At 58.1% G+C, this 25,114-nt stretch overlaps 2 protein-coding genes and 1 long non-coding RNA gene across 3 annotated transcripts in view; 2 read left to right on the top strand and 1 right to left on the bottom strand.

Annotated features, from left to right (window-relative positions):
* Positions 1–105: 105 nt before the first annotated feature.
* LOC144729801 (uncharacterized) lies at positions 106–4,687 on the top strand. The gene is made up of 3 exons (XR_013587766.1): positions 106–175; positions 824–964; positions 4,138–4,687. It is a non-coding gene; the product is annotated as an uncharacterized LOC144729801 (long non-coding RNA).
* Positions 4,688–8,014: 3,327 nt separating this feature from the next.
* Positions 8,015–17,885, top strand: LOC144729794 (retinol dehydrogenase 12-like). The gene is made up of 7 exons (XM_078610297.1): positions 8,015–8,427; positions 10,330–10,448; positions 10,884–11,039; positions 11,763–11,867; positions 13,153–13,359; positions 16,058–16,247; positions 16,910–17,885. Exons 1-7 carry the CDS (start codon positions 8,330–8,332, stop codon positions 17,010–17,012), a joined length of 978 nt encoding a protein of 325 aa, XP_078466423.1. The 5' UTR covers positions 8,015–8,329; the 3' UTR covers positions 17,013–17,885.
* A 2,962-nt stretch (positions 17,886–20,847) lies between these two features.
* The window catches only part of LOC144729793 (disheveled-associated activator of morphogenesis 1-like), a 38,022-nt gene continuing 33,755 nt past the window's right edge, over positions 20,848–25,114 (bottom strand). The window contains 3 exon segments of the mRNA XM_078610295.1: positions 20,848–21,285; positions 22,572–22,742; positions 23,305–23,436. Coding sequence (XP_078466421.1) covers positions 21,076–21,285; positions 22,572–22,742; positions 23,305–23,436 — 513 coding nt within the window. The 3' untranslated portion in view covers positions 20,848–21,075.

Here is a 25,114-nt window from a genome sequence, read left to right as displayed (position 1 = left end):
TGTCGCCCTTGGGCTCAGGGACGTGGACCCTGCTGAGAGGTGACCCCCTGTCCGCTACGTGCACCCCGCAGGGGCGGGAGGACGGTGGGGGATGGGGAGGAGAGGGGGAGACGGGGGGACCAGTTGTGCGGAAAGGGCAGCACCCCCGCTCCAGCTGACCCCGGACCACGCACGTGTGAGCAAGGTTCATGAGGGGTTCAGGGGCGTCCATGAGGTTAAAGGGAGCTCAGCGGAGATCAGGGAGTCCCACGGGGGGTAGCGGCCTCGCCTTGCACCTGCTCCGTGTCCGCGTCGAGCCGAGGTCGCGTGTCGCGCAGCTTCATCCTCAAGTCGGGCGGGATGAGACACTTCTCCATGCGCGACGTGGACCTGCTGGGCATCCAGAAGGTGGTGGAGATGGCGCTGGATCATCTCATGCCCAGGCGCTTCCATCTCTAACCCAATCCCAGTCCTAACCTTAACCCAGTTCTAAGCCTGACCTACTTCTAACCCTAACTCAGTTCTAACCCTGACCCAGTTTTAACTCTAATCATAATAATAGCACCAATCTTAACCCTAGCTATAACTAGCCACATAGCCCTAAAAACTGCCTTCAACATAACCCACGACCTAACTTTAAACCCAACTGCTAACCCCTAATTAAATATCAAAAGATACATTTAGCCAATGCATTAACCCGAGCCTAACCCGAACACAATCGGGAGCAATTAAGTCCTCAACTGTTACCCTATCCATAACTGTAACATGACCCCGATTTTTTACCTTTTCCCTGACCCTGTGGATGGGACCCCGCGTGACCCCGCGTGACCCCGCGTGACCCCAGATGCCGCAGGCCGCTCCACCTCAGCTTTGACATGGACGCACTCGACCCTAGCGTGGCCCCCGCCGCCACGGGGACCCCGGTGAGGGGAGGGGGCTCACGCACAGGGAGGGGTGTTCATCGCCGAGGAGGTGCACGCCACGGGTGAGCGGGGAGAGCGTCCACCTCGACCACCCTCCATCACCTCCATCACCTCCACCACCTCCACCACCTCGATCACCCTCCATCACCTCCACCACCTCCACCATCTCGACGACCTCCACCATCTCGACCACCTTCACCACCTCCATCACCTCCACCACCTCCATCACCTCCACCACCTCGACCACCCTCTACCACCTCCACCACCCCCACCACCTCGACCATATCGATCACCCTCTATCGCCTCCACCACCTCTACTACCTCCACCATCTCGACCACCCTCCATCACCTCCATCACCTCCACCACCTCGACCACCTCCACCACCCTCCATCACCTCCACCACCTCCACCACCTCGACCACCTCCACCACCTCCACCACCTCGACCACCTCCACCATCTCCACCATCTCGACCACCTCCACCACCTCCATCACCTCCACCACCTCCACCACCTCGACCACCCTCTACCACCTCCACCACCTCCACCACCTCGACCATTTCGACCACCCTCCATCACCTCCACCACCTCCACCACCTCGACCATTTAGACCACCTCCACCACCTCCACCACCTCCACCACCTCGACCACCTCCACCACCTCGACCACCTCCACCACCTCCATCACCTCCACCACCTTGACCACCTCCACCACCTCGACCATCTCGACCACCCTCCATCACCTCCATCACCTCCACCACCTCGACCACCTCGACCACCTCGACCACCCTCCTCCACCACCTCCACCACCTCTACCACCTCGACCACATCCATCACCTCCACCACCTCCACCACCTCGACCACCTCCACCACATCCACCACATCCACCATCTCGACCACCTCGACCACCTCGACCATCTTCACCATCTCGACCACCTCCACCACCTCGACCACCTCCATCACCTCCACCACCTCCATCACCTCCACCACCACCTCCACCACCCTCTACCACCTGCACCACCTCAACCACCTCCACCACCTCCATCACCTCCACCACCTCCACCACCTCCATCACCTCCACCACCTGCACCATCTCGACCACCTCCACCACCTCGACCACCTCCACCACCTCCACCACCTCGACCACCTCCACCACCTCCACCACCTCGACCACCTCCACCACCTCCACCACCCTCTACCACCTCCACCACCTCGACCATCTCGACCACCCTCCATCACCTCCACCACCTCGACCACCTCCATCACCTCCACCACCTCTACCACCTCCACCACCTCGACCACCTCCACCACCTCCACCACCTCCACCACCTGCATCACCTCCACCACCTCCACCACCCTCTACCACCACCACCACCTTGACCACCTCCACCACCTCGACCACCCTCCTCCACCACCTCGACCACCCTCCTCCACCACCTCCACCACCTCCACCACCTCGACCACCTCCACCACCCTCCAACACCTCCACCACCTCCACCACCTCGACCACCTCCACCACCTCCACCACCTCGACCACCTCCACCATCTCCACCATCTCGACTACCTCCACCACCTCCATCACCTCCACCACCTCCACCACCTCCACCACCTCGACCACCCTCTACCACCTCCACCACCTCGACCATTTCGACCACCCTCCATCACCTCCACCACCTCCACCACCTCGACCATTTCGACCACCTCTACCACCTCCATCACCTCCACCACCTCCACCACCTCGACCACCTCCACCACCTCGACCACCCTCCTCCACCACCTCGACCACCTCCACCACTTCCATCACCTCCACCACCTTGACCACCTCCACCACCTCCACCACCTCTACCACCTCCACCATCTCGACCACCCTCCATCACCTCCATCACCTCCACCACCTCGACCACCTCGACCACCCTCCTCCACCACCTCCACCATCTCCACCACCTCGACCACCTCCACCACCCTCCATCACCTCCACCACCTCCACCACCTCGACCACCTCCACCACCTCCACCATCTCGACCACCTCGACCACCTCGACCACCTCGACCATCTCCACCATCTCGACCACCTTCACCACCTCGACCACCTCCATCACCTCCATCACCTCCACTACCTCCACCACCTCCACCACCCTCTACCATCTCCATCACCTCCACCACCTGCATCACCTCGACCACCTCCACCACCTCGACCACCTCGACCACCTCGACCACCTCCACCACCTCCTCCACCACCTCCACCACCTCCTCCACCACCTCCACGACCTCGACCACCTCCACCACCTCCACCACCACCTTCACCACCTCCTCCATCACCTCCACCACCTCCATCACCTCCATCACCTCGACCACCTCCACCACCTCCACCACCTCGACCCCCTCCACCACCACCTTCACCACCTCCTCCATCACCTCCACCACCTCCATCACCTCCATCACCTCCACCACCTCGACCACCTCGACCACCTCCACCACCTCCACCACCTCGACCACCTCCACCACCTCCACCACCTCGACCACCTCCACCACCTCGACCACTCTCTACCACCTCCACCACTCTCCACCACCTCCACCACTCTCCACCACCTCCACCACCTCCACCTCCTCCACCACCTCCACCACCTCAACCACCTCAACCACCTCCACCACCTCGACCACCTCCACCACCTCGACCACCTTCCATTACCTCCACCACTCTTCACCACCTCCACCACCTCCTTCACCACCTCTACCACCTCCACCACCTCCACCACCTCCATCACCTCCACCACCTCCATCACCTCCACCACCTCCACCACCTCCATCAACTCGACCATCTCGACCACCCTCCATCACCTCCACCACCTCGACCACCTCCACCTCCACCACCTCGACCACCTCACCACCTCCACCACTTCCTCCATCACCTCCACCACCTCCATTACCTCGACCACCTCCATCACTTCGACCACCTCGACTATCCTCCATCACCTCCTCCTGCAAAACTTCCACTCCTCCCTCGACAAAGTCCTCCCTCCACCCTCGTGCTCCTCAATCTCCACCCTCCACCCCTCCCACGACCTCCGCTCCTGCATCCCCCTCCCTCCTCTTCCTCCACCGCCACTCTCCGCACCACCTTCTCACTTCTCCATCCCTCCGCTATCCCCACTCCGCCGCCGCCGCCGCCACTTCATCGCTCTCCCCTCCCCATCCGTCACCTCCACCTTGCCATGGTCTCCCCGCGTGTCCCACCCCAGGCTCGCTGAGTGCCCTCGACCTGGTGGAGGTGAACCCGCGCGTGACAGGCGGCGAGGGGGGCGACGCGGTGGTGGCCACGGTGGACCTGGGAGTCGAGGTGGTGCTCTCCTGCCTGGGCCGCGCGCGCGGGTGGGGGGTCCCACGCCCCCTCGTACTCCCTGCCGGTCCCGGCGGGGCCCCCCCACTCGGAGGAAGAGAAGCGTGGGCACCAGGCGCACGCATGACCCCCCCCCACCGCTAGAAATCCCTGCGACCCAAGCTGCACGTGGCCCAGGCGTGGGAGCCTGGTCCGTACCGCCCGCACCAGGCCCGGCAACCTGCGGCTCTTTGGCTGCCGCTTTGTGGGCAGCCGTTTTATGAAAACAAAATTTACTTTATTCGGTTCTTCGCACTCTGGAATGTAGCACAGGCGGTCCCCGCTTTTACGACACAATGTCTTCTTGGAAACCCCGTCGTGAATAGGAACCTATTTTCCCACAGATGCAGTGTTAGCGTCTTTGTGACAACAAAAGTCAAACTGCATTGTTAAAGAGTAACTCGGGGGGGGGGGGGGGGGGGGGTACCTAGACGCAATTGACTCCATCACCTATTTAGTTCATTTTAGTCAGAATGTCTGTTGTCATCTTCTGCGTGCCTGCGGCTGTGTACAAGTGGCTCTCTCTGCGTGTGATGTGGCTCTCGAAATGTTTTGTTCAAAGACACGAACAAGGTAAATGGCTCTCCCTCTCCTCCTCCTTCTTCGAAAGGTTGCCGACCCCTGGCCAAAGCGGACAGAGCAGCCAGTCAAGTAGAGTTCGGGATGTTGTGCGTGTGGAGTGTGGAGCGGTTGTGGAGCGGTTTTTGCACTGCGCTACGAACCCGGCGACCCGAGTTCGATTCCCGCTCACGGCCAACACCAGTGACGATTATCTGAACCGGTCCTGGGCCTCCCCGCCGCACCAGGTACTCATTTGATTAAGTTTCAAACGAGTACCTGGTGCGGTGTGTAAACTTCGCCAATGGGGAGACAAAGGCGGTCGGGCGTGGTTCTGGCCACCCTATCCCCTCGTGTGCCGTGCCGGCCTTCACAGGTGCTCAATAACAAACACCACTAGCCTGAAAACGCCTGTTAAGGCTACACGGGGGAATCTATGTGTTGTCGTGTACGTGTGTGGACGTGCGGTGTCGTGGTCGTGGTAATTGAAGGCGGAGGGGGTCCCCAGCCCCTCGCACCCGTCCAGAGCTCCCGGCGGCCGCTGCGAGTGGCGCCGTGTGGGAGGCAGCCGATGGGTATCGGCGGCATCGCCCCCCGGCCACCGCACCGAGCGGCAACCGCCGGGCGCCGTGTTTTCTTGTTTTGCCAACAATCAGTTGGCGCAGTAGTAGTGAGCACGCGGGTGGCGCCAGTCCGCGCTCTAACTTGGGTTGACTCAGTCTCGAATGAGTGCCCGGTGCGATGGGTAAAAACATCGCGACAGGGATAGACGAAGGCAGCCGCGTGTGGTGCTGGCCACCCACTCAAACATGTGCCGTGCCGGCACTTGTCCCAACAGTCTGTTAAAGCTATACGGGGGACCTTTATATTTGTATGTATGGGTATCGCGTCCAACGCTGGTTAAACTGAATGCGCGCTTTCAGCATCCACGTCACGCTGCCTGGCTCTTGTTTAGCAATCATCTGGTGCGCGCAGCGCGTAACGGCGATTTACAGCGATGCTGTTCCCCTCAATCCGACTTCATTTCAAGCGGGGCGTGAGCTCGAGAAAACATTCCCCGAGACCGTCTCTGGCCCACGGGGACACGGGGAGCCACTCGGGGCGCACCTGCAGCGCGCACTGCGTTCCCCTCAAGCTGTGCGGTCTCCACGACGCCCCCTCGCGCGTATGGACCCCCAGGGTAGGGGGGGGGCAGATCCCGATCCCGCCGGGGAGGGGGCCGGGGTCCCAGGACCCTAACCCTGGTACCCCCTGAGCAGGGTTCTGCACCCACACTAGCCCCCCTACCCCACCCCCGCTCCGTGTCCTCCACACGCCGCGGTCACGAACTTCGCGTGTAGCTACAGGGAACACCACGGCTGGGAGGATGCTGTAGCATCGTTAAGGGGCCATCCATAAATTACGTCACGCACCTAGGGGGGGGGGGGTCAGACATTTGTGACGAGGGGGGGGGGGATAAATGTGACGTCACATCAAAATTCGCAATTTTAAATAAATATAGACAACACGTTCTACTTAATTAAATAGACTTTTAAATAAATGTTTTCTCTTACAACATCAGAGTACAGCGTCACATTAAATATGCACTACAATGTCAATAGTTTAAAGCGAATTGAAGCATGTTTTTTTTGGGGGGGGGCAGAGCTTTGTGACGTCATATTTGAGGGGGGGGTCTAACGTTTTGTGACGCCGTGTGACGATGGGGGAGGGGTCAAAAATCGTCCAAAATCGCGTGACGGCCCCTAACATGTTCGTGACAATCCACTGCTTGATGAGGGCGCCTCCCAACGCCTTGCGGGTCGTGAGTTGTTCGATCATACTTCACCGCGCTGGTGAGCGCAGGATGGTGAAGGTGAGAGAGCATGGACGTAGAAGCATAGAAGTATGGTACAACAATGTATTTTTTTTTCTGCACCGAGTTCCACTGGCGTGAGTGGCGAGTGACAGCTCCAGGCTCCAGCATGCTTGGCTTGCGAGATCTCACGAGGCGAGGCACTCACCCATCAGCGCAGAATCCGAGGACTGTATTTATTTAGACTGGAGGAACCCGATGAGCTGCAACAAATCTTGTTCACAGATGTCCAACACGGGCAGGGGGTGAGAACGTCACAACAACAAACAGGACACAAACACGATAGGAATGCAAAGTGTAGGAAAGGTAAACACATAACTTGAACTATTTTAAATTTTCCAAGTAAGGCCCACTGAGCTATGTAGCTATTCTTCAAAATCGACCTGGCCACGAATGATAGCTCAACAAAGTGGCTTATCGTGTGGAAATTTACAGCAGCAAAAATAATCTAAGAAATAATTTCAAAGCGTGTTGGTAAATGTGGAGGGGAAAACCGGAAAAACCGAAGGACACGGAGAAAATATCCACGCGAACAGGGGGAGAAGATGCAAACTCCAAATCGACAGGCATCAGGGTCGGGATCGAACCGCCGACCTCCTGCATACCAGGCGAGGAAGATAACATCTCCTAGCCACCGCGGTGCCACTTACATAAATAAAGTGTGTAAGTTCGAACTGCATAATCAATTCCCAAGGTTGGGAAAGGCAGTAAACCAACAGTAAAACCAGTCCCAGGCCACACCAACGCAACACACAGTCCCTCAATGAAATTGTACGTAAAAATTTCACTCTCAAGTTCAAGTTTTCAAGCTTCATTTATTAGGTATAGCCCTGTGAGCCATGCGGCTCTTGAGTCGGATGCAACCGCGAATTTACAAATCACGTTGGGAAATATGGCTGTATCTCCCATCACCACTCTCCCAACACCCCACTCCACCATCATCACATTCACTCTCCGATCACCACACTCACTCTCCCATCATCACATTCACTCCCCCATTACCCCACTCACTCTCTCCCATCACACTCATTCCCCCATCACCATACTCACTATCCCATCACCACATTCTCTCCCCCATCACCACCATCACTGCCCCATCACCCCACTCCCTCTCTCCTGTCTCCCCACTCACTCCCTCCCATCACCAAACTCCCTCCCTCCCATCGCCCCACTCACTCCCTCCCATCACCCCACTCCCTCCCTCCCATCACCACACTCACGTCCTCCCATCGCCCCACTCCCTCCCTCCCATCACCACCCTCACTCCCTCCCATCTCCCCACTCCCTCCCTCCCATCGCCCCACTCACTCCCTCCCTCCCATCACCCCACTCCCTCCCTCCCATCACCACGCCCACTCCCTCCCATCACCACACCCACTCCCATCACCACACCCACTCCCTCCCTCCCATCACCACGCCCACCCACTCCCTCCCATCACCCCCCTTCCTCCCTCCCATCGCCCCACTCACTCCCTCCCTCCCATCACCCCACTCACATCACCGGCACCGCACACGCCGCAGCCCGTCACCGCCCCTCACGCCACGTGCTCCTCCCCCTCCCCCTGCGCGCGTCACTGACCACGTGGCGCGGGTCACTCCGGGCTCGCCTCTCACCCCGCTCCGTCTCCCTCCGCTCGCTCTCGCCATGGCGCCGCTCGCCGCTCCGAGCTCCCTCCTGCTCCTCCTCTTCGTGCTCGGACTCGCGGGGCTCATCGCCTTCGCCTGGATGAGGCCGCGGCTCCGGTAACGCGGGGCGACGGGCGACTCGCGTTGCCATGGGCACGTTACGTTGCACGCGCTACCGTGGGGAGCTGACTCTGCACGCGTTGTCATGAGCGTTGCCACGCGTACATCGACCTGCACGCGTTACCAAGGACACGTTACCTTGCTTGCGTTGCCATGTATACCTTCACTTGCACGCGTTACCATGGACACGTTCTCTTGCACGCGTTACCATGGGTACGTTCCCTTGCACGCGTTACCATGGGTACGTGACCTTGCACGCGTTACCATGCATACCTTCACTTGCACACGTTACCATGGGTACGTGACCTTGCACGCGTTACCATGCATACCTTCACTTGCACGCGTTACCATGGACACGTTCACTTGCATGCGTTACCATGCATACCTTCACTTGCACACGTTACCATGGGTACGTGACCTTGCACACGTTACCATGGGTACGTGACCTTGCACGCGTTACCATGCATACCGTACCTAGCGCGAGTTAACAAGGATACGTTATCTCGGAGGCGTCACTAGATATACGTCACCTTGCACGCGTTAAATGAGCGTTACCAGGGTACCGCGCCTGGTAACGCGGTACCATGATGGTTACCCCAGTAACACGCCACACTGCGCCCGTCGCCTGGCTAATCGAGTTTGAATGGACAGGGCAGTGGAGCATAGACGCCGGAGAACAGTACCGTACAACAATGGCTTTTGCTGTACTGCCCTCTGCTGACAGTATAGCCACGTGGCAGGGTGGACCCTGGATGTCTACCAGGGGGATCCAGAGCCCCCCCCCCCCACCAGGAGGTCACACGCCGTGAGGTCACGGAGCGCGTGGGGTCACGGAGCGCGTGGGGTCACGGGGAGCGTGGGGTCACGGAGCTCGTGGGGTCACGGGGAGCGTGGGGTCACGGGAAGCGCGGGGTCACGGGGAGCGCGGGGTCACGGAGAGCGCGGGGTCACGGGGAGCGCGGGGTCACGGGGAGCGCGGGGTCACGGGGAGCGCGGGGTCACGGGGAGCGCGGGGTCACGGGGAGCGTGGGGTCACGGAGCTCGCGGGGTCACGGGGAGCGCGGCTCCGCGATGGAGGCGAGCCGGCGTCCTTGTCATTTGGCAGCAGCGCAGCACGGGCCCAGTCGTCCAAAATCGTCAAGCAGCCCAGCAGCTGTCCCCTCTGCACAGGGGGTCACAGTGGGAGGGCACAGGCGGTGCATCTGCCAGCCATGTCGCTGTACACCGCAGCGTCGTTCACGCGGAGGTGAAGATGCCTCCAGCCTATGAGCCAGTGTTTATTATGCACGCGGGAGGAAATGGGAGCACCCGGGAGGAAATGGGAGCACCCGGGGAAACCCTACGCATGAGAGGGGGCGACACTTGGTCGCGGACAGATAGGACAGATTATATTAGCCCTGGCTGCTCCTCGATGCCCACAGGAAGGCAGTTTCACAAACTCTGTTTGTGAAACCGCCTCCATAGCGCAGGATTGCAGGCAGCCACGTGCACAGCCACCACCACCAGGAGATCGTGGGTTTGATCCCGTCCCTGACGCTTGTGTATTTTGGGTTTGCGTGTTCTCTCCGTGGTCCAGTGGAATTTTCTCCGGGTCCACCGGTTTTTCCCTCAACATTTAGAAACGTGTGTTTGGAGTATTTGCCTGCTGTGCATTTCTGCAAGAGAAGCCACTTTGTTGAGCTATCATCTGTGGGTAGGTCGCTTCTGATAAAGAGCTACATAGCTCAGTGGGCCTTACCTGGTCAAATATATTTTTTTAAATGTTGAGTTTAACCAAAAGCACCTGGGACTGTTCCGTAACCTCCTGCCGACAAGCCTTCAACACCGCACGTGATGGCCTCGAAGTGCACCTAGCCTGGCACAAGCCGCTGTGGTTGTTGTCCTGTCCCCGTGCGGCAGGCGGTACGTGGCGGGCAGGCGGTGCCCCTCGGCGGCGCGCGTGGACGGGAAGACGGTGGTGGTGACCGGGGCGAGCAGCGGCATCGGCAAGGAGACGGCGCTGGAGCTGGCGAGGAGAGGTGAGCGTGGGCGCCGCGGGACCCCGGTCCCTCATCACCAACAGGCCGAGACCCCGAGGCACTCATCTCGGTGGCCCTGACCTGGAGCCCCCAACCGTATAGGGCAAGGTTCAACTGTGGTGCCCAGTGGGGCTCATGACGAGGTGGCGTGGTGCCGACAGTACACGTGCAGTCACATGTCGCATGCACCGATGAGATGATGGGGCGTCTGTACACGTCTCCAGAGGGCTCTCGCCGATGTCGCGCGTTTATCTCGCATTTGCTGTCATTAATCTGTTTTTCTCATCTCCGGAACCTCACCAATCTGTATCCTCATCTCCCAGTGGGATATTTTTCTCGGGGCCACTCTACGAGCCTCGTAGTGGACCCCCCCCCCCGTCCTTGCACTCCCTGTGACGGCCCCGCCGTGATGGCACGATGTTGCCGGGCCCGCAGGTGCACGAGTCATCATGGCGTGCCGGGACACGCGCAAGGCCGAGGCGGTGGCAAGCGAGTTGCGCGCGCACTCGGGGAGCCACGAGGTGCACGTGCGGCACCTCGACCTCGCCAGCTCGGCCTCCATCCGTGACTTCGCACAGAAACTCCTGCAGGGTGCGCACGGGGAAGGGGGGCTGGGGGGGGGCAGTGGGGGAGAGAGCGGCACCCCCCTGTCACCAGCTGCTGCACCTCCGCCACCGTCACCAGCTGCTACATCTCTGCCACAGTCACCACGCAGCAACGACCACTTTCTTTGAACTCCACCGCCTCCTCTGCTGTCACCTCCACCACAACATCCTCTACCACCACTACTACCTCCACAAAGATACAAATATCCCCTGTATAGCCTTAACAGACTGTTGGGACAAGAGCCGTAAGTGAGCACTATGAAGACCGGCATAGCACAAGAGGGGGTGGGTGACCAGCACCACGCCCCTGGCCGCCTTAGTCTCCGTAGTGGGGATGTTTACACACCGCACCAGGTACTCATTTGAGGCTGAGTCGACTTAGGGGAGGCCCAGGACCGGTTCAGATAATCCTCACTGAGCGGGAATTGAACTCGGGTCGCCGGGTTCGCAGCGCAGTGCGCTAACCGCTACAGTACCGCTCCGCAACCATCTCTACGGCCACCTCTGCCACTACACGATTACTCAAGTCAAACCCCCTCCCCCTGCCAGAGTGGGAATACCCGTGCCACACAATCATTGTTGTACGGTATCTATATGCTCCCACAAGACTGCCTCCGTGTCTCCACCAACCAAAACAACGTGTGGGAGGCACTCGCCCAGCAGGGGAGTGACGAGGGGCTGTCCGTGTGTGTCCGTGGAATCTTTGCAGAGGAGCCTCGGGTGGACGTCCTCATCAACAACGCCGGCGTAATGATGTGCCCCTACCAGAAGACGGCCGACGGCTTTGAGATGCAGCTGGGAGTGAACTACCTGGGTGAGGAGCGCCTAGGCAGTGCCCGTCACACCAAAAACACAAAGATCGCCCCCGTGTAGCCCACACGGGCTGTTGGGGCAAGTGCAGTGAGCGAGCACAACCTGTGAAGGCCATCGCAACGCAAGAGTGGGTGCTGTGGTCTGCACCAAGCCCAGCCACCTTTGTCTCCCCAATGCCGAGTCGACCGACCTGAGGCCTAGGACTGCTTCAGATATTCGCCACCGGAGTTGGCCATGAGCAGGAATCAAACTCGGGTATACGCCACTGCTCCCCGCATGCAAAGACAAAGATCCCCCTTATAGCCTCAACAGACTGTAGGAGCAAGTGTTATTAGCGAGCACCTATGAAGGCCGACACCACGCCCGGCCGCCTTTGTTTCTCTTGTGACGATGTTTACACACCGCACCAAGTACTCATTTGAGGCGAATTCAACTTAGGCGAGGCCTGGGACCAGTTCAGATAATCGTCACTGTTGGCCATTAACGGGGATCGATCCCGGTTCGCTGGGCTCGTAGTGCAGCGCGCTAACCGCTGCACTACAACTCCCCCCCCCCCCCATGCACAAACGGAGACACAGACACACCATTCAATCGCGCACTCCCTCAGCGTGGCAGCAGGAACACTAAACAAATTAGCAGCGGCAGCTTTCAAATACAACTTGAGCCAAGTCTTTTTCTATTCAACTCTTGGTCAATCCACAGCTGGATAAAGGCCGCCCCGTGCTATGTCAGCCTTTGGAGTTGTTTTGACCATACGGTACTTGGCTTCTTCGCTCGTCAGGGCAGATCGGGCAAAGGGGGGTGTGTGGGGCAGTGCCAGTTCAGATTTAACTGCTCACCACCGATGTCAACCACGCCAATTGCTGCGCCTCCACTGACCTGCTGAAAATAAACTAAACTATTTCAAGAGCTATGTTAATTTTTCCAGGTAAGGCCCACTGGCTATCACAAATGCTAGCTCAACGAAGTGGCTTATCACGTGGAAATTTAGAGCAGTCAAATACTCCAAATGCACGTCGATTCTAAATGTGGTGGGAAAACCCAGAGGTCCCGGAGAAAAATCCACATGACCACGGGGAGAGAGACGTGCAACCTCCAAATATGCAGGCATCAGGGTCGGGATCGAACCCACGTACCTCCTGCATACCAGGTGAGGGAGTTAACATCTCGCAACCGTTGCGCGTGCGTCGCGTCATCCCGCGACAGAGGAGAATCGAGCGGGGCGATCGTTGCCTAACAGCCTCTCCCGCACGCTCCCCCCTCGCCACGCTCCCCCCCCCCCTCAGGCCACTTCCTGCTCACCCACCTCCTGCTGGACGCGCTGCGGCGCGCCGGCGGGCGCGTGGTGTGCGTGGCGTCGCTCGGGCACATCTTCGGCCGCATCTCCTTCTCGGACCTCATGTCGGCGCGCTGGTACTCGCCAGGGCTCGCCTACTGCCAGAGCAAGCTGGCCCTGGTGATGTTCGTGCGGAGCCTGGCGAGCAGGCTGCAAGGCGAGGCACCGCGCGGCACGCACCGCTCGGCACGCACCGCTCCCAACGGGGGTGGTAGCTCAGTGGCAACACTCGTGCCTCAGAGCAACAGGGGCCTGGGTTTGATTCCTGATTCGGGCGTCTGCTGTGTGGAGTTTGCACGTTCCACCCCTCTTCTGCATTGGGTTTCCTCCCGCTTCTCTGGTTTCCACCCACAGATAAAAACAGCTCGCACATGCACAATGTAACTGATATTGGCCAAAACATCCCAATGCTGAAAAATTACCTTGCAAATCACTCAGTCGGGTTTAAACACAGCAGCATCGCCCCCGACTAGCGTATGGCAAAGGATGTGCATGTTATGCGTGCAGGTTTAAAGCTTGTAGATGAGGCGTGCGTAGTTGAGAGCGGTCGTCGCTCTGCGGCGATTGATGATGGGGCCACCGCAGTTGTTCTTGGCAGATCAGGGCCGTGCGGAGTGGTGGTGGGGGCCCCGCGGTGAGGCTTCCGATGCGGAACCTCGGCGCAACACCGCGGCGTTCGCCAGCGGTCTTCAGGGCCCTCCTGAAAATAGTCACGCGAGCCTTTCCTGGGTAAACACGCGGGAGGAGGCTCCATCGCGACAATAACAACAGCGATGAAGCTTGGGAGTGCGTCAATCGCTCACCTGCCGCCTATCCCCCCCATGGCCTCCAGGGTGCATCTCGTACCCGCCAAGCAGTGCGGTTCGGAGTCGGAATCTTTATCGTGAAGGAATTCGATGAGCTGTGAAGCCCTTTTCCCACAGATGTCCGGTATTGCAGGGCCAGCGAGTTCCCTCAGAAATCAGAGCGATCGATCTCCCGCTGCTGCTGCTGTTCACATGACCATCGAGGCATTGGTGCCCATCTCTTCACCGCCCTGCAGAGCCAGTGGTGGAAATTCCACACTCCTATAACGGGGGCCGGGTCTATCCGTACAACCACTGTTGACTTCCACGCAAATTGGTGCTCATTTTACCGACCCCTGGAGGGAGGTAGGGATGATAGGCCGAGTCAACCTCCCCCGACCAAGATTTGAACTCGCAGCTTGACGATTGCGAGCCACTCGCTCTCCCGCCGAGCCATGCGGCCGGTGGTTGGATGTAAGCGGCAGGGCGGCTGCTGCTGTGTGAAGCAGTGGTTCTCAACAAATAGAATGTATCGCCACAGTAGTGGATACATCACCGAGTTCATTAGTTCTGAAACGGGGGTATGCGGACCCCTGGGGGTACGTGAGGCGATTCATAAATGCGCGAAATTATATCACACAGGAGTCATTGGTGAATAATCACGTAAGAATCTGCCAATATAAATAACTACGATAAAATTGAAATCCATATCGTAACCTAGAACCATATAAAGACCTTTCTAAACTCGTTCATAGTAAACAATGTGGTTTCCAACAGTAACCAGCGAGTGCGAACACATTACGTCATTCGTGCAAATCGTCCGTTGAAATGTTTTTATTCGCTTGCAGTTACGAGCTAGTTGGGATACTGTACCTCACAAAATGGACAATTAGTTAAAATATTGATGTTCATTATTCATCCGCTTATTTCTCAGAACCATGTTGGGTCTGGCAAGGGGTAAAACGATGGTTGAGAACCACCGATTCAAACCACCGCGCACACTCACAAAGCTGCTACGTTGTACACAGCGGCCACGCATCGCCTTTGAATAGTGGCGTGCGGTAAAAGTGGTTTATACATTTGTAGCCTAGCGCTGACATGGGGGGGGGAGGTGGGGGGCTGGTAAGTGCAGTACCTGCAGACGTGGATACAGAAACCCCCCAAGTTGCGGGGGGGGGCGGTGGCGGGGGATGATTGCGGGGGGGGGGGGTGATTGCCCCCCCCCATCCCCCCCATTCCCCCCCCCCCCCATCCCCCCCATTCCCCCCATCCTACCACTGGGCATATGCGTCTGTCCTTTAGCAGCAAGCGTAAAGGTCGCACTCATTGTACACAAAGTGTTTGTCACGGATGAACCACAATCCCTTGCTGATCTCAAGGAGCATAAACCGTCACGCGAACTGTGGTCATCCTCGCAGTGGAGTTTTGGTGAACCATCGAGTAAAGACGGCGGCCACCGCATCGCGAGCTTTCAGATGCGCTTCTGCGGCCGTCTGGAACGCTCTTCCGGTATTAGGAAGCCACTGGAGCCGTGCCCTTTTAAATCTCATTTGGAAACTCATTTCTTCACAACAGATTTTTGTGTTTAGTTGTCCTTCTCCCGCACCTCTGATTAGCGCTGTTGGCCATGTACGGTGCGAAAGAAGTTCAACACATGTACATAACGCGACTGGAGCATGGCACGCGCACACCCCCCCCCCTCCCAGTGTCTCACAGTGGGTGCCGTTTTTTTTTTATTCCACGCTTTCTTTTAACTCACTCTGTTGTTGTCGTTGTTGTATCCTCAAATCTTGTAACTCAATTTTAACCCACTTCCCAATGTGGTATCGACTGCAAACTTGGTATACTTATGCCATACTGATAACAATACTGTATTCTATCATAAAAAAAGTATATTTTTTAACAATATTATTTATATGTTATGTTTCGGCTTGGGTCTAATTGTCCACGGTCCCTTACGTTATGGCAAGCTTCGGGGCCACTTCCTGGAGTCGTGGAGTTCTGCCATTACGAGTACATTTCATAAAAGCGTGTACATTTTTTTTTTATGACTTTTTCCCTCGCGCGTAGGCACCGGCGTGTCGGCGTTCGCGGTGCACCCCGGCACGGTGCACTCGGAGCTCCCGCGTCACTCGAAGCTCATGACGCTGGCCTGGTGGCTCTTCTCCCCGTTCATCCGCACGGCCGAGCAGGGAGCGCAGACCTCGGTGTTCTGCGCCGTGGCCCCTGAGATATCGGCGCTGTCCGGGGGATACTTCAGGTGCGTCCGTCCGTCCGGAGCGGGGGGCTCGGGGTTTCGACCGCGACGCTGGAGTCGGCACCGGCGCAGGCTCGAGCGAGCTGGCTCAGAACCGTGCTGAACTTGAGCGTGAAGTCAGAATCAGTGCCACATTGAGCCACTGGAGGTCGGCAGAGCTGCGTGTGCGACGGCCTGCCATGGCGGTGTTCACGTGGTCCGGGCCACACCACCCCCTCGTCCGTCATAGGTGCTACTCGCTAACGGCACTTGCCCCAACAGTCTGTGGAGGCGACAGACACAGTGGGATCTTTGTCTTGTCTTTAAGGTGTGAATGTAGAGAACGTGGGGAGCTGTGGTGCAATACCCGTCCACGAATAACAGTGGTGACGAGCGATATCCGAACCGGTCTAAAACTCTGCCTTAAACGAGTGGCTGTGTGGCGTGTCAACATCAGTTCATCGGAGAAGAGGGCGGCCGGGCGAGGTGCCACCCATTTTCACCGTCTCGTGCGTCGCCGACGCCTCAATCGGCACTCGCGCAGCCTGCCGGCAGCACGAGTGCGGCTAATCCTGACTGTTGTCGTCGAGCAGAGAGAGGCTCCTGCAGGGCGGGAGGGGGAGGCTGATGATGATGATGATGGAGGCGCTGCGGGACCTGACCGGGCCGGTCTCGTCTCGTTACAGCGACTGCGCCGAGGCGGCGGTGGCGTGGCAGGCGCGCCGCGACCCCACGGCGCGGAGACTCTGGGCCGAGAGCTGCCGGCTGCTGGGCGTTCGCTGGGAGTGAGCGGCGTCGCGCTTCTGGGGACCGGTCTCAAGGACCCTCCCTCCCCACAACTGGAGCACCAGCGGCGCGGCTGGAACTGCGTCGTGCGCCACGCACACGCAGCCAGACGCACGCACGGACGTCGCGCGCGCACACACACAGGCAGACACGTACAGGCATGTACAGACGCACGCAATGACACAGGCAAACGCTCGCAGACGCTTACAGGCAGCTATTCATCACAGATGGTGGCTGCGAGCATAAATCAAACTCTGGCAGCCAGGTTCGTTACGCGGGGCGCCAAGCACTGTGCCGCCACTCCACCCAAAGACAAAGATCCCCTGTATAGTCTTTCCAGACTATTGGGGCAAGTGCTACAAGCGGCACACGAGAGAGTGGGTGGCCAGCACCACGCCCCGCCGCCTTTGTCTCCCTTAGTGGCAATGTGTACACACTGCACCAGGTACTCGTTTGAGGCCAAGTCGACCTCGAAGAAGCCCTGGACCGGTTCGCCACTGTTAATGGTCGCAAGCGGGAATCGAACTCCGGTCGCCGGGTTCGTAGCGCGGCACACTAACCGTTACACTGCCGCTGCACGCACGCACACACCCAGACAGACGCACACGCACACACCCAGACAGACGCACACGCACACACCCAGACAGACGCACACGCACACACCCAGACAGACGCACACGCACACACCCAGACAGACGCACACGCACACACCCAGACAGACGCACACGCACATTGTTAACATGGGTGGAGGCGGTGTCCGGCAAGGGCCTCGTGTCGGCTCCACGCGGCGCGTGCTCCTCCTTTCAGAGGGCCTCCCGCAGGCCGCGTGACTCGGCGAGAAACAGTCGCGTGCCATTAAACGCCGCGTCAAGGACACGAAGCTCGCGGGTGTGATGATTACGGACAGAGGCGCGCACACCGGCCACCTCGTCGCTCGCCTCCCGCAGGCCCCGCCCCCCCCCGTCGCTCATGACGAAGCCCAGGGAGCATGGGGCAGTGGAGGGCACGGGTCCCCTTGGCTACTACCCCACACAGACCGGCAATGCTACGTACAATGAGGAGGCAAGAGGCTCTACGGCCAGGGATGCCATCCCGGACCCCCGCCCCCTGCTTGAGCGCGAGGGTCGGAAGGGGGTAGAGTAGAAAGGTGAGCGGGTCCCATACACACGAACGCCTCGCCGAGTACCAGGACTCTTGTCAGGAGGGTGCTGCTGGGTCGGGATGCTTGGTCATGAATTCTGCTAGAAGTGAGAGTTTGTCCTCGGATAGATTCTACAATAATACATTGCCGTGCGTACATCTCCTGGCATACATTGCTGTGCGTACATCTGTCTGCAATGCTCTTCCCAAGTGTCTCCGAGCACAAGCACGACCCTGAAGCCTGCGGAGCATTCGACATCCGACGAGCGGGGTGAACTATAAACTAAACTATGTTTAACTTACCAGGTAAAGCGCCACTCAGCTAGACAGCTATTCTTTCAGACGCGACCTGGCCACAAGTGATAGCTCAACGAAGTGGCTTAAGCGGCAATGCATAACAGCCAAATACTCTAAATGTGGAGGGGTAAATCGGAAAATCCACGCGACCACGGGGAGAAACTCCAAATTACAGACATCGTTAGGGTCGGTATCGAACCCACGATCTTCTGTATACCATGCTAGTCGGTTAACATCTCGCCACCGTGAGGGAGGATTGCTGAGAGTAGAGGAAGAGAGAGAGAGACAGCGGGGCGAGGACCGGGGCTGGTACCCCGTTTTAATCTTCGCTCCGTCTCCTCGCCGTGGGCAAGGGGAGACCTGGGCCCGTTCACTCCCTCACTGCAGATCTAACTCGGAGTAACCCCGCGTCCCAGGTCCAACCCAACCGTTCCGGGCTGGGGCCGAGCTGAGCCCCCTCCGGGACCCCCTCTCCATATCGATATAAATCTGTTCCACTCATCGCTCCATTCACCACTTGCATCACACCAAGCGGTGTGCAGTAGCTATCGAGTGTGCAGGCGGTGCAACTGCGATTTTGTCTTCTAGTGCAAGGAGCAGGTGGTACTGCACGTGTACTGTAAACTGCATGTGCAGGGTTGAATTTACGAGGGGGCTGGCCGGCCGAGAGCAGACCGCGTGGGACACCGCAACGCGCTGCGCTGTGGGGTTCGGGCGGCCGCAGTCCCTGCACTGTGTGGGGAGAGGCGGGGGGGGAGGTCATCTTTAATTTTCCAAATTTTCCACTGCACTTGTGCCCACCGGACTGAGGGGCGTGGGTGGGTGGGAGGCGGGAGGAGGAGAAGTGGGTAAGGGGGTGGTGGGGACGGGAAGACGTGGGCGGGCGAGCGGATGGAGGGAGCGGGGTTGGGAATTAAGTTCACGCGCGACTTTTGGACGTGACCGTGAATCGCGTAACCGGCCGCACAGTTTCCACCCGCGCGAAAAAAGGGCAAGAACGACGACTCCGATTCACGTACATTCTTGATCTCCACGATACATGCAGAGGCGATGTCTGTCCATCCGTATACGATGCACGAATTCATCCCGCCCCGAGTGGGAGATGAAGAGAGAGGGAGAGAGAGGGAAAGAATACACCGCGGGGAATGAGTGACGAGAGAGGCTGTCATGCCGCACCACGATTGTGCCCGTCTCGTTGGAAGTCACGAAGTCAGGGGTCAAGTTCAAGGTCAGGGGTAGTGTTTGGGATATGTCAAGGTCTGGGGTAGGGTTAGTGATTGGAATGTGACAGGGTCAGTGTCAGAGTTAGTGCTTGGAACGGGTCAGGGTGAAGGGATTAAAAGGGATTAAAAGGGCTCCCCCCCCCCCCCCAGCTGTCCAGTGCACGGAGCAGTTGCACCGCCTGCACACTCGACCGCCACGCCGCTGTGGTAGCCGCTACGACGCCAGGGTCGGGCCTCCGTGTCGGGCGGAGGAGTCCGGGGCACGCGGCTCCGGGGGCCACATCCTCCACCTCGCCCAACCCACGTACAGAGTTCGTCATAAACCGGTGCACAGGAGTATGTGCATCTAGAGTAGACTCGCGTAGATTGTGGACATTCAGACAGTGGTGAAGGTGGCCCTGTATTCCACGGTGTGCCATACGTCAACACCGCTTTGTACAAGAGTCGAGTGCACACCGGGACTTGTACACATTTACATTTTGACACCTTGGATAGCCATACTCTAGTGGTAGTGCCTTATGCCAATATTCCCTATGCCAAGCCAGACTTGCAGCGTTGTGTAAAATACTGAGAAAGTGAGCGCCTTGTTGTGGTCCTGGCCAGGGCTGGGTTCTCTGTGAGACGCGCCGAGATAAACGCAGTGCGTGGACAAACGGAGACCCGGGGTCAGACTCGATGGGGTCAGGGTCACCACCTGACCTGTCTGACATCGTGGTCCTTCGCAGACCCTTCTGCGTCATCGCGAGCAGCAGTGGTTGCACGATAAATGGTTAACATAATCGTTAGCAGTGGCAAAGAGTTAACATGAGTTCTAGATTTGAAGCTTTCGTGACTGCAAGGATTCATACTCTTAGTTTTTTCGGTGAAGTCACGTAGGAGAAAAAAATGAAATTAAAATTAATAAAAGTAATAATAGAAATAAAATAATAAAAAATCACGGCGTTTCGGAGGCAACACAAGTCTCCGTCATCAGGTGGGACCGTCACAGCCAGATTTGCTGTATCAAGTGAGGCAGGGATTCGAAGATGCATCTTGGAATCCCTACCTACGTGACTTTACCGAAAAAACTAAGAGTATAGTTAACATGAGGTTTAACAGTGTCAACACAACCGTGAACTGTGGTAACACGAGTGTGAGCAGTGGTAACTTCAGCGTGAGCTGACTCCCCCCCCCCCCCCCCCAAGTCCTTTAAGGACCCCTCCTCCTATCCAACAAGCCATTGTTGAGCGTGGCCCCGAAGGGTCGAGTCGTCACTTTTCCACCGAAGAACAAACCCGCGCACACCTCTCAAAGTTCCGTGTAACGCCGGTATCCAGATGTCGGCGGCACACATCAACTCCTGGCACCCGGACGCGCTTCACCACCACCCCCCGGGGTCGCCCCGGACGGGGCGGCGCCATAGGCGCTCAGTAGAGGCCCATGGTGTTGCGCTCACGGCCCGCCTCGGGCACGGCGCTGGACACGCGCTTGCGCTGCCTCTTGACCTTGAGGAGGTCCTTGTCGAAGACGTCGCCGGAGCGCAGCGCCGACACGAGCTCGTCGAACTCGCCCTGGTCCCCGTCGGGGCCCGCGGCCGCCCGGCGCGCGCTCCGCTCCCGCTCGCGTTGCTCCTTCATCTGCGGTAGCCGGCGGGGGAGGCAGAATCAGAATTTTTATTTAGACTGGCGGAAAATCCGATGAGCTACGAAGCTTATTTTTGTTATCTCGCAGATGTCGCAGTTAGGGGGCACAGGGTCAGAAAGTTACAACAAAGGAGAGAAAATCACTAAAGATAAATACGTAAAATAGAGTATATAAGTTCTAGTTGTATAAGTATACCAATTCCCAAGGCAGTAAAACAACAGCAAGAACAGTCCCAGACCAGTTATTGCATCTGTCAAATATAATGGATTGGCAACCTACCCATCAACCAAAGCCTCAACAATGTACCACGTCACCGACTCAACTCCCGATCCTCCTCCTGGGATGGCACCGTCACCACCCGAGAATCTCGCCCAGAGACGCAGAGACTCGTCCACTCCCTCCGAAAACCGGCTCCCCTGATGGTCTCTATCTCTCTCCGAGAACCAGGAGCTTCGGCCCTCGTTGTCGCTCTTTGCAGTGAAGCTGTCAGATTTCTTTGTACCTTCATTCTGGCCACATTGTGGCCGATGTGCCACGAGATGGAGGTGATGCCATTGCCGTGTGGCTGCGGAGGACAACGCCTGGCTGAACCAGCGCTACTAAAATCTGGATTTCGTCCGCCCGCGGTTAAACCGGGGTGCCCCCCCGGGGTGGCCAGTTTACGGCCTCGGCCTGTAAACATCATTCGCCACGGTGGCGAGATGTTATCTCCCTCGCCCGGTATGCAGGAGGTCGTTGGTTCTATCCTGACCCTGACGCCTGCTGTATATGCAGAGTTTGCATGTTCTTCCCGCAGTTGCGTGGGTTATTCTCCAAGTCCTCCAGTTTTCCCCTGCACATTTATAAACATGAGTTTAGATTACTTGGCTGCTATAAATTTACACGTGATGAACCACTTCGTTGAGCTATGATTTGTGGCCAGGTCGCTTCTGAAGAATAGTTATATAACTCAGTGGCTTGTACCTCCAACACACCGGTGTGCTGCACTAGTGACGAATTGGCACGTTCTGTTTACGTGACAACCCTTACTAGTTGGCTGTGTCAGTGGTGGCGGGTTTTAACGACACATTTATATATTTACGCGATCTAACCCAAAAACCTCTATTATGGATAAAATTAAATATTTAACACGCTAGATTCAGGTTTTGACTCAAACTGCCTCGATTCCACCTTTCAGGTCCTCAACGTTCACAAACACCAAGCCATCCGCGGCCTCTCACTCTTGATCCGAGCCCTGAGTTGACCTCCGACCCGACCCCTTTACGCGTGTGCGACCCACCTGTGCGTCGAGGCGTGCCCTCTTCTCCTCCTCCTCCCTCTTCTTCCTCGAGTCCTCCAGCTCGTGCTGGGCCTCGGCGAAGGCCTGCAGGAACGTGTCCAGGATCCCGAAAAACTCCTCGGGCTGCGAGCGGCTCGCATCCTCCCCAAAGTGGCCCACGGCCCAGCTGAACTGAGCCCGTGGGGGTAGGGGGGAGGAGAGAGGGGGGGAGTAACAGGGAGGGATACGAACAGCAGAGCGACAGGGGGAGAGAGAAGGGAGAGCGAGAGAGGCGGCAGGGGGGATATAGGGGACGAAAGCAAGAGGGAGATGGGGAGAGAGGGGAAAAGGAAGTGGGCAGGGGAAGGGAGCAGGGGGGGGGGGGGGAAGGGAGGGGGAATGGTGGGGGAGGGAGGTGGGAGTGCGAGGGGGAGAGCAAGTGACAAACGGGAAGGGGGGAGACAAAGGGGGACGAGAGAGGGGTGGCGGTTACTTGAGGAAAGACACTGTACAGGTTCCTGCATACACCTGTTGCTGCGGTAGTTGTGTGACAGTGGTAGCTCTGATAGCTGCAGTAATGTAGTTGTGGTCGTGTAGCTTTAGTAGCCCTGCGGAAGTGTAGCTGTAGCTGTGATAGCGTTAGCTGTATTTGCGAAAGCTGTATCTATGGTAGCTGCAGTCGCTGTAGCAGCTGTGGTAGCTGTGGTAGCTGCAGTAGCTGTATCAGCTGTGGTAGCTGCAGTAGCTGTAGCACCTTCTGCTTGGCGTCGCACAGTGCCTCCTCGAGCTCGGAGAAGCGGTAGCTGCCCACGTTGATGAAGCTCGTCATCACAGGGACGAACCTATCCCCCTGGCCCGACGGGTTGGCGCGCTGGTACACCAGCTCCTGGCGTGGGGCGAGGGGCACCGAGTCAGGATGGGGGGGCGGGGGGGGCTCATCGCTGGGGGGCCCTTGCCACATCAATAAGGGCTGTTCCTGGTGGTGCCGGAGTGGGGGGGGGGGGTCCCCCACGGTATGGGGTCAAGGGGTCTCAGGGGTCGTGCTGGGCAGGACCAGTGCTCACGGCACCACCTGGGCTGGGTGTGGGCAGCTGTCAACTAGGTCCTGGGTGCTGTGCACTGGTGACACCAGTGGTGTCACCACTGGTGTCACCACTACTGTCACCACTACTGTCACCACTACTGTCACCACTACTGTCACCACTGGTGTCACCACTGGTGTAACCACTGGTGTCACCACTGGTGTCACCACTACTGTCACCACTACTGTCACCACTACTGTCACCACTGGTGTCACCACTACTGTCACCACTTGTGTCACCACTGGTGTCACCACTGGTGTCACCACTGGTGTCACCACTGGTGTCACCCCTGCTGTGCACTGGTGTCACCACTGGTGTCACCACTGGTGTCACCACTGCTGTGCACTGGTGTCACCACTGGTGTCACCACTGGTGTCACCACTGCTATGCACTGGTGTCACCACTGGTGTCACCACTGGTGTCACCACTGCTGTGCACTGGTGTCACCACTGGTGTCACCACTGGTGTCACCACTGCTGTGCACTGGTGTCACCACTGGTGTCACCACTGGTGTCACCACTGGTGTCACCACTGGTGTCACCACTGGTGTCACCACTGCTGTGCACTGGTGTCACCACTGGTGTCACCACTGGTGTCACCACTGCTGTGCACTGGTGTCACCACTGGTGTTACCACTGGTGTCACCACTGGTGTCACCACTGGTGTCACCAGTGGTGTCACCACTGGTGTCACCACTGGTGTCACCACTGCTGTGCACTGGTGTCACCACTGGTGTTACCACTGGTGTCACCACTGGTGACACCACTGGTGTCACCAGTGGTGTCACCACTGGTGTCACCACTGGTGGCATCACTGGTGGCATCACTGGTGTCACCACTGGTGTCACCACTGGTGTCACCACTGGTGTCACCACTGGTATCACCCCTGCTGTGCACTGGTGTCACCACTGGTGTCACCACTGCTGTGCACTGGTGTCACCACTGGTGTCACCACTGGTGTCACCACTGCTGTGCACTGGTGTCACCACTGGTGTCACCACTGCTGTGCACTGGTGTCACCACTGGTGTCACCACTGGTGTCACCACTGGTGGCATCACTGGTGTCACCACTGGTGTCACCACTGGTGTCACCACTGGTGACACCACTGGTGTCACCACTGGTGTCACCACTGGTGTCACCACTGGTGTCACCACTGGTGTCACCACTGGTGTCACCACTGGTGTCACCACTGCTGTGCACTGGTGTCACCACTGGTGTCACCACTGGTGTCACCACTGGTGTCACCACTGCTGTGCACTGGTGTCACCACTGGTGTCACCACTGGTGTCACCACTGGTGTCACCACTGGTGTCACCACTGCTGTGCACTGGTGTCACCACTGGTGTCACCACTGGTGTCACCACTGGTGTCACCACTGGTGTCACCACTGCTGTGCACTGGTGTCACCACTGGTGTCACCACTGGTGTCATCACTGCTTTGCACTGGTGTCACCACTGGTGTCACCACTGGTGTCATCACTG

This window comes from Lampetra planeri, chromosome 33 (assembly GCF_965212315.1).
Source record: "Lampetra planeri chromosome 33, kcLamPlan1.2.h2, whole genome shotgun sequence".
Taxonomy (NCBI): domain Eukaryota; kingdom Metazoa; phylum Chordata; class Hyperoartia; order Petromyzontiformes; family Petromyzontidae; genus Lampetra; species Lampetra planeri.
This window is presented reverse-complemented; position numbering and strand designations above follow the sequence as displayed.

Excerpts from the sequence above, each read along its gene's own strand:
- LOC144729794 (XM_078610297.1), top strand. The coding sequence starts at position 8,330 with ATGGCGCCGCTCGCCGCTCCGAGCTCCCTCCTGCTCCTCCTCTTCGTG. Across the intron at positions 8,428-10,329 it reads TGGATGAGGCCGCGGCTCCG|GCGGTACGTGGCGGGCAGGC; the intron begins GTAACGCGGGGC and ends CCCGTGCGGCAG. Across the intron at positions 11,040-11,762 it reads CGCACAGAAACTCCTGCAGG|AGGAGCCTCGGGTGGACGTC; the intron begins GTGCGCACGGGG and ends GAATCTTTGCAG.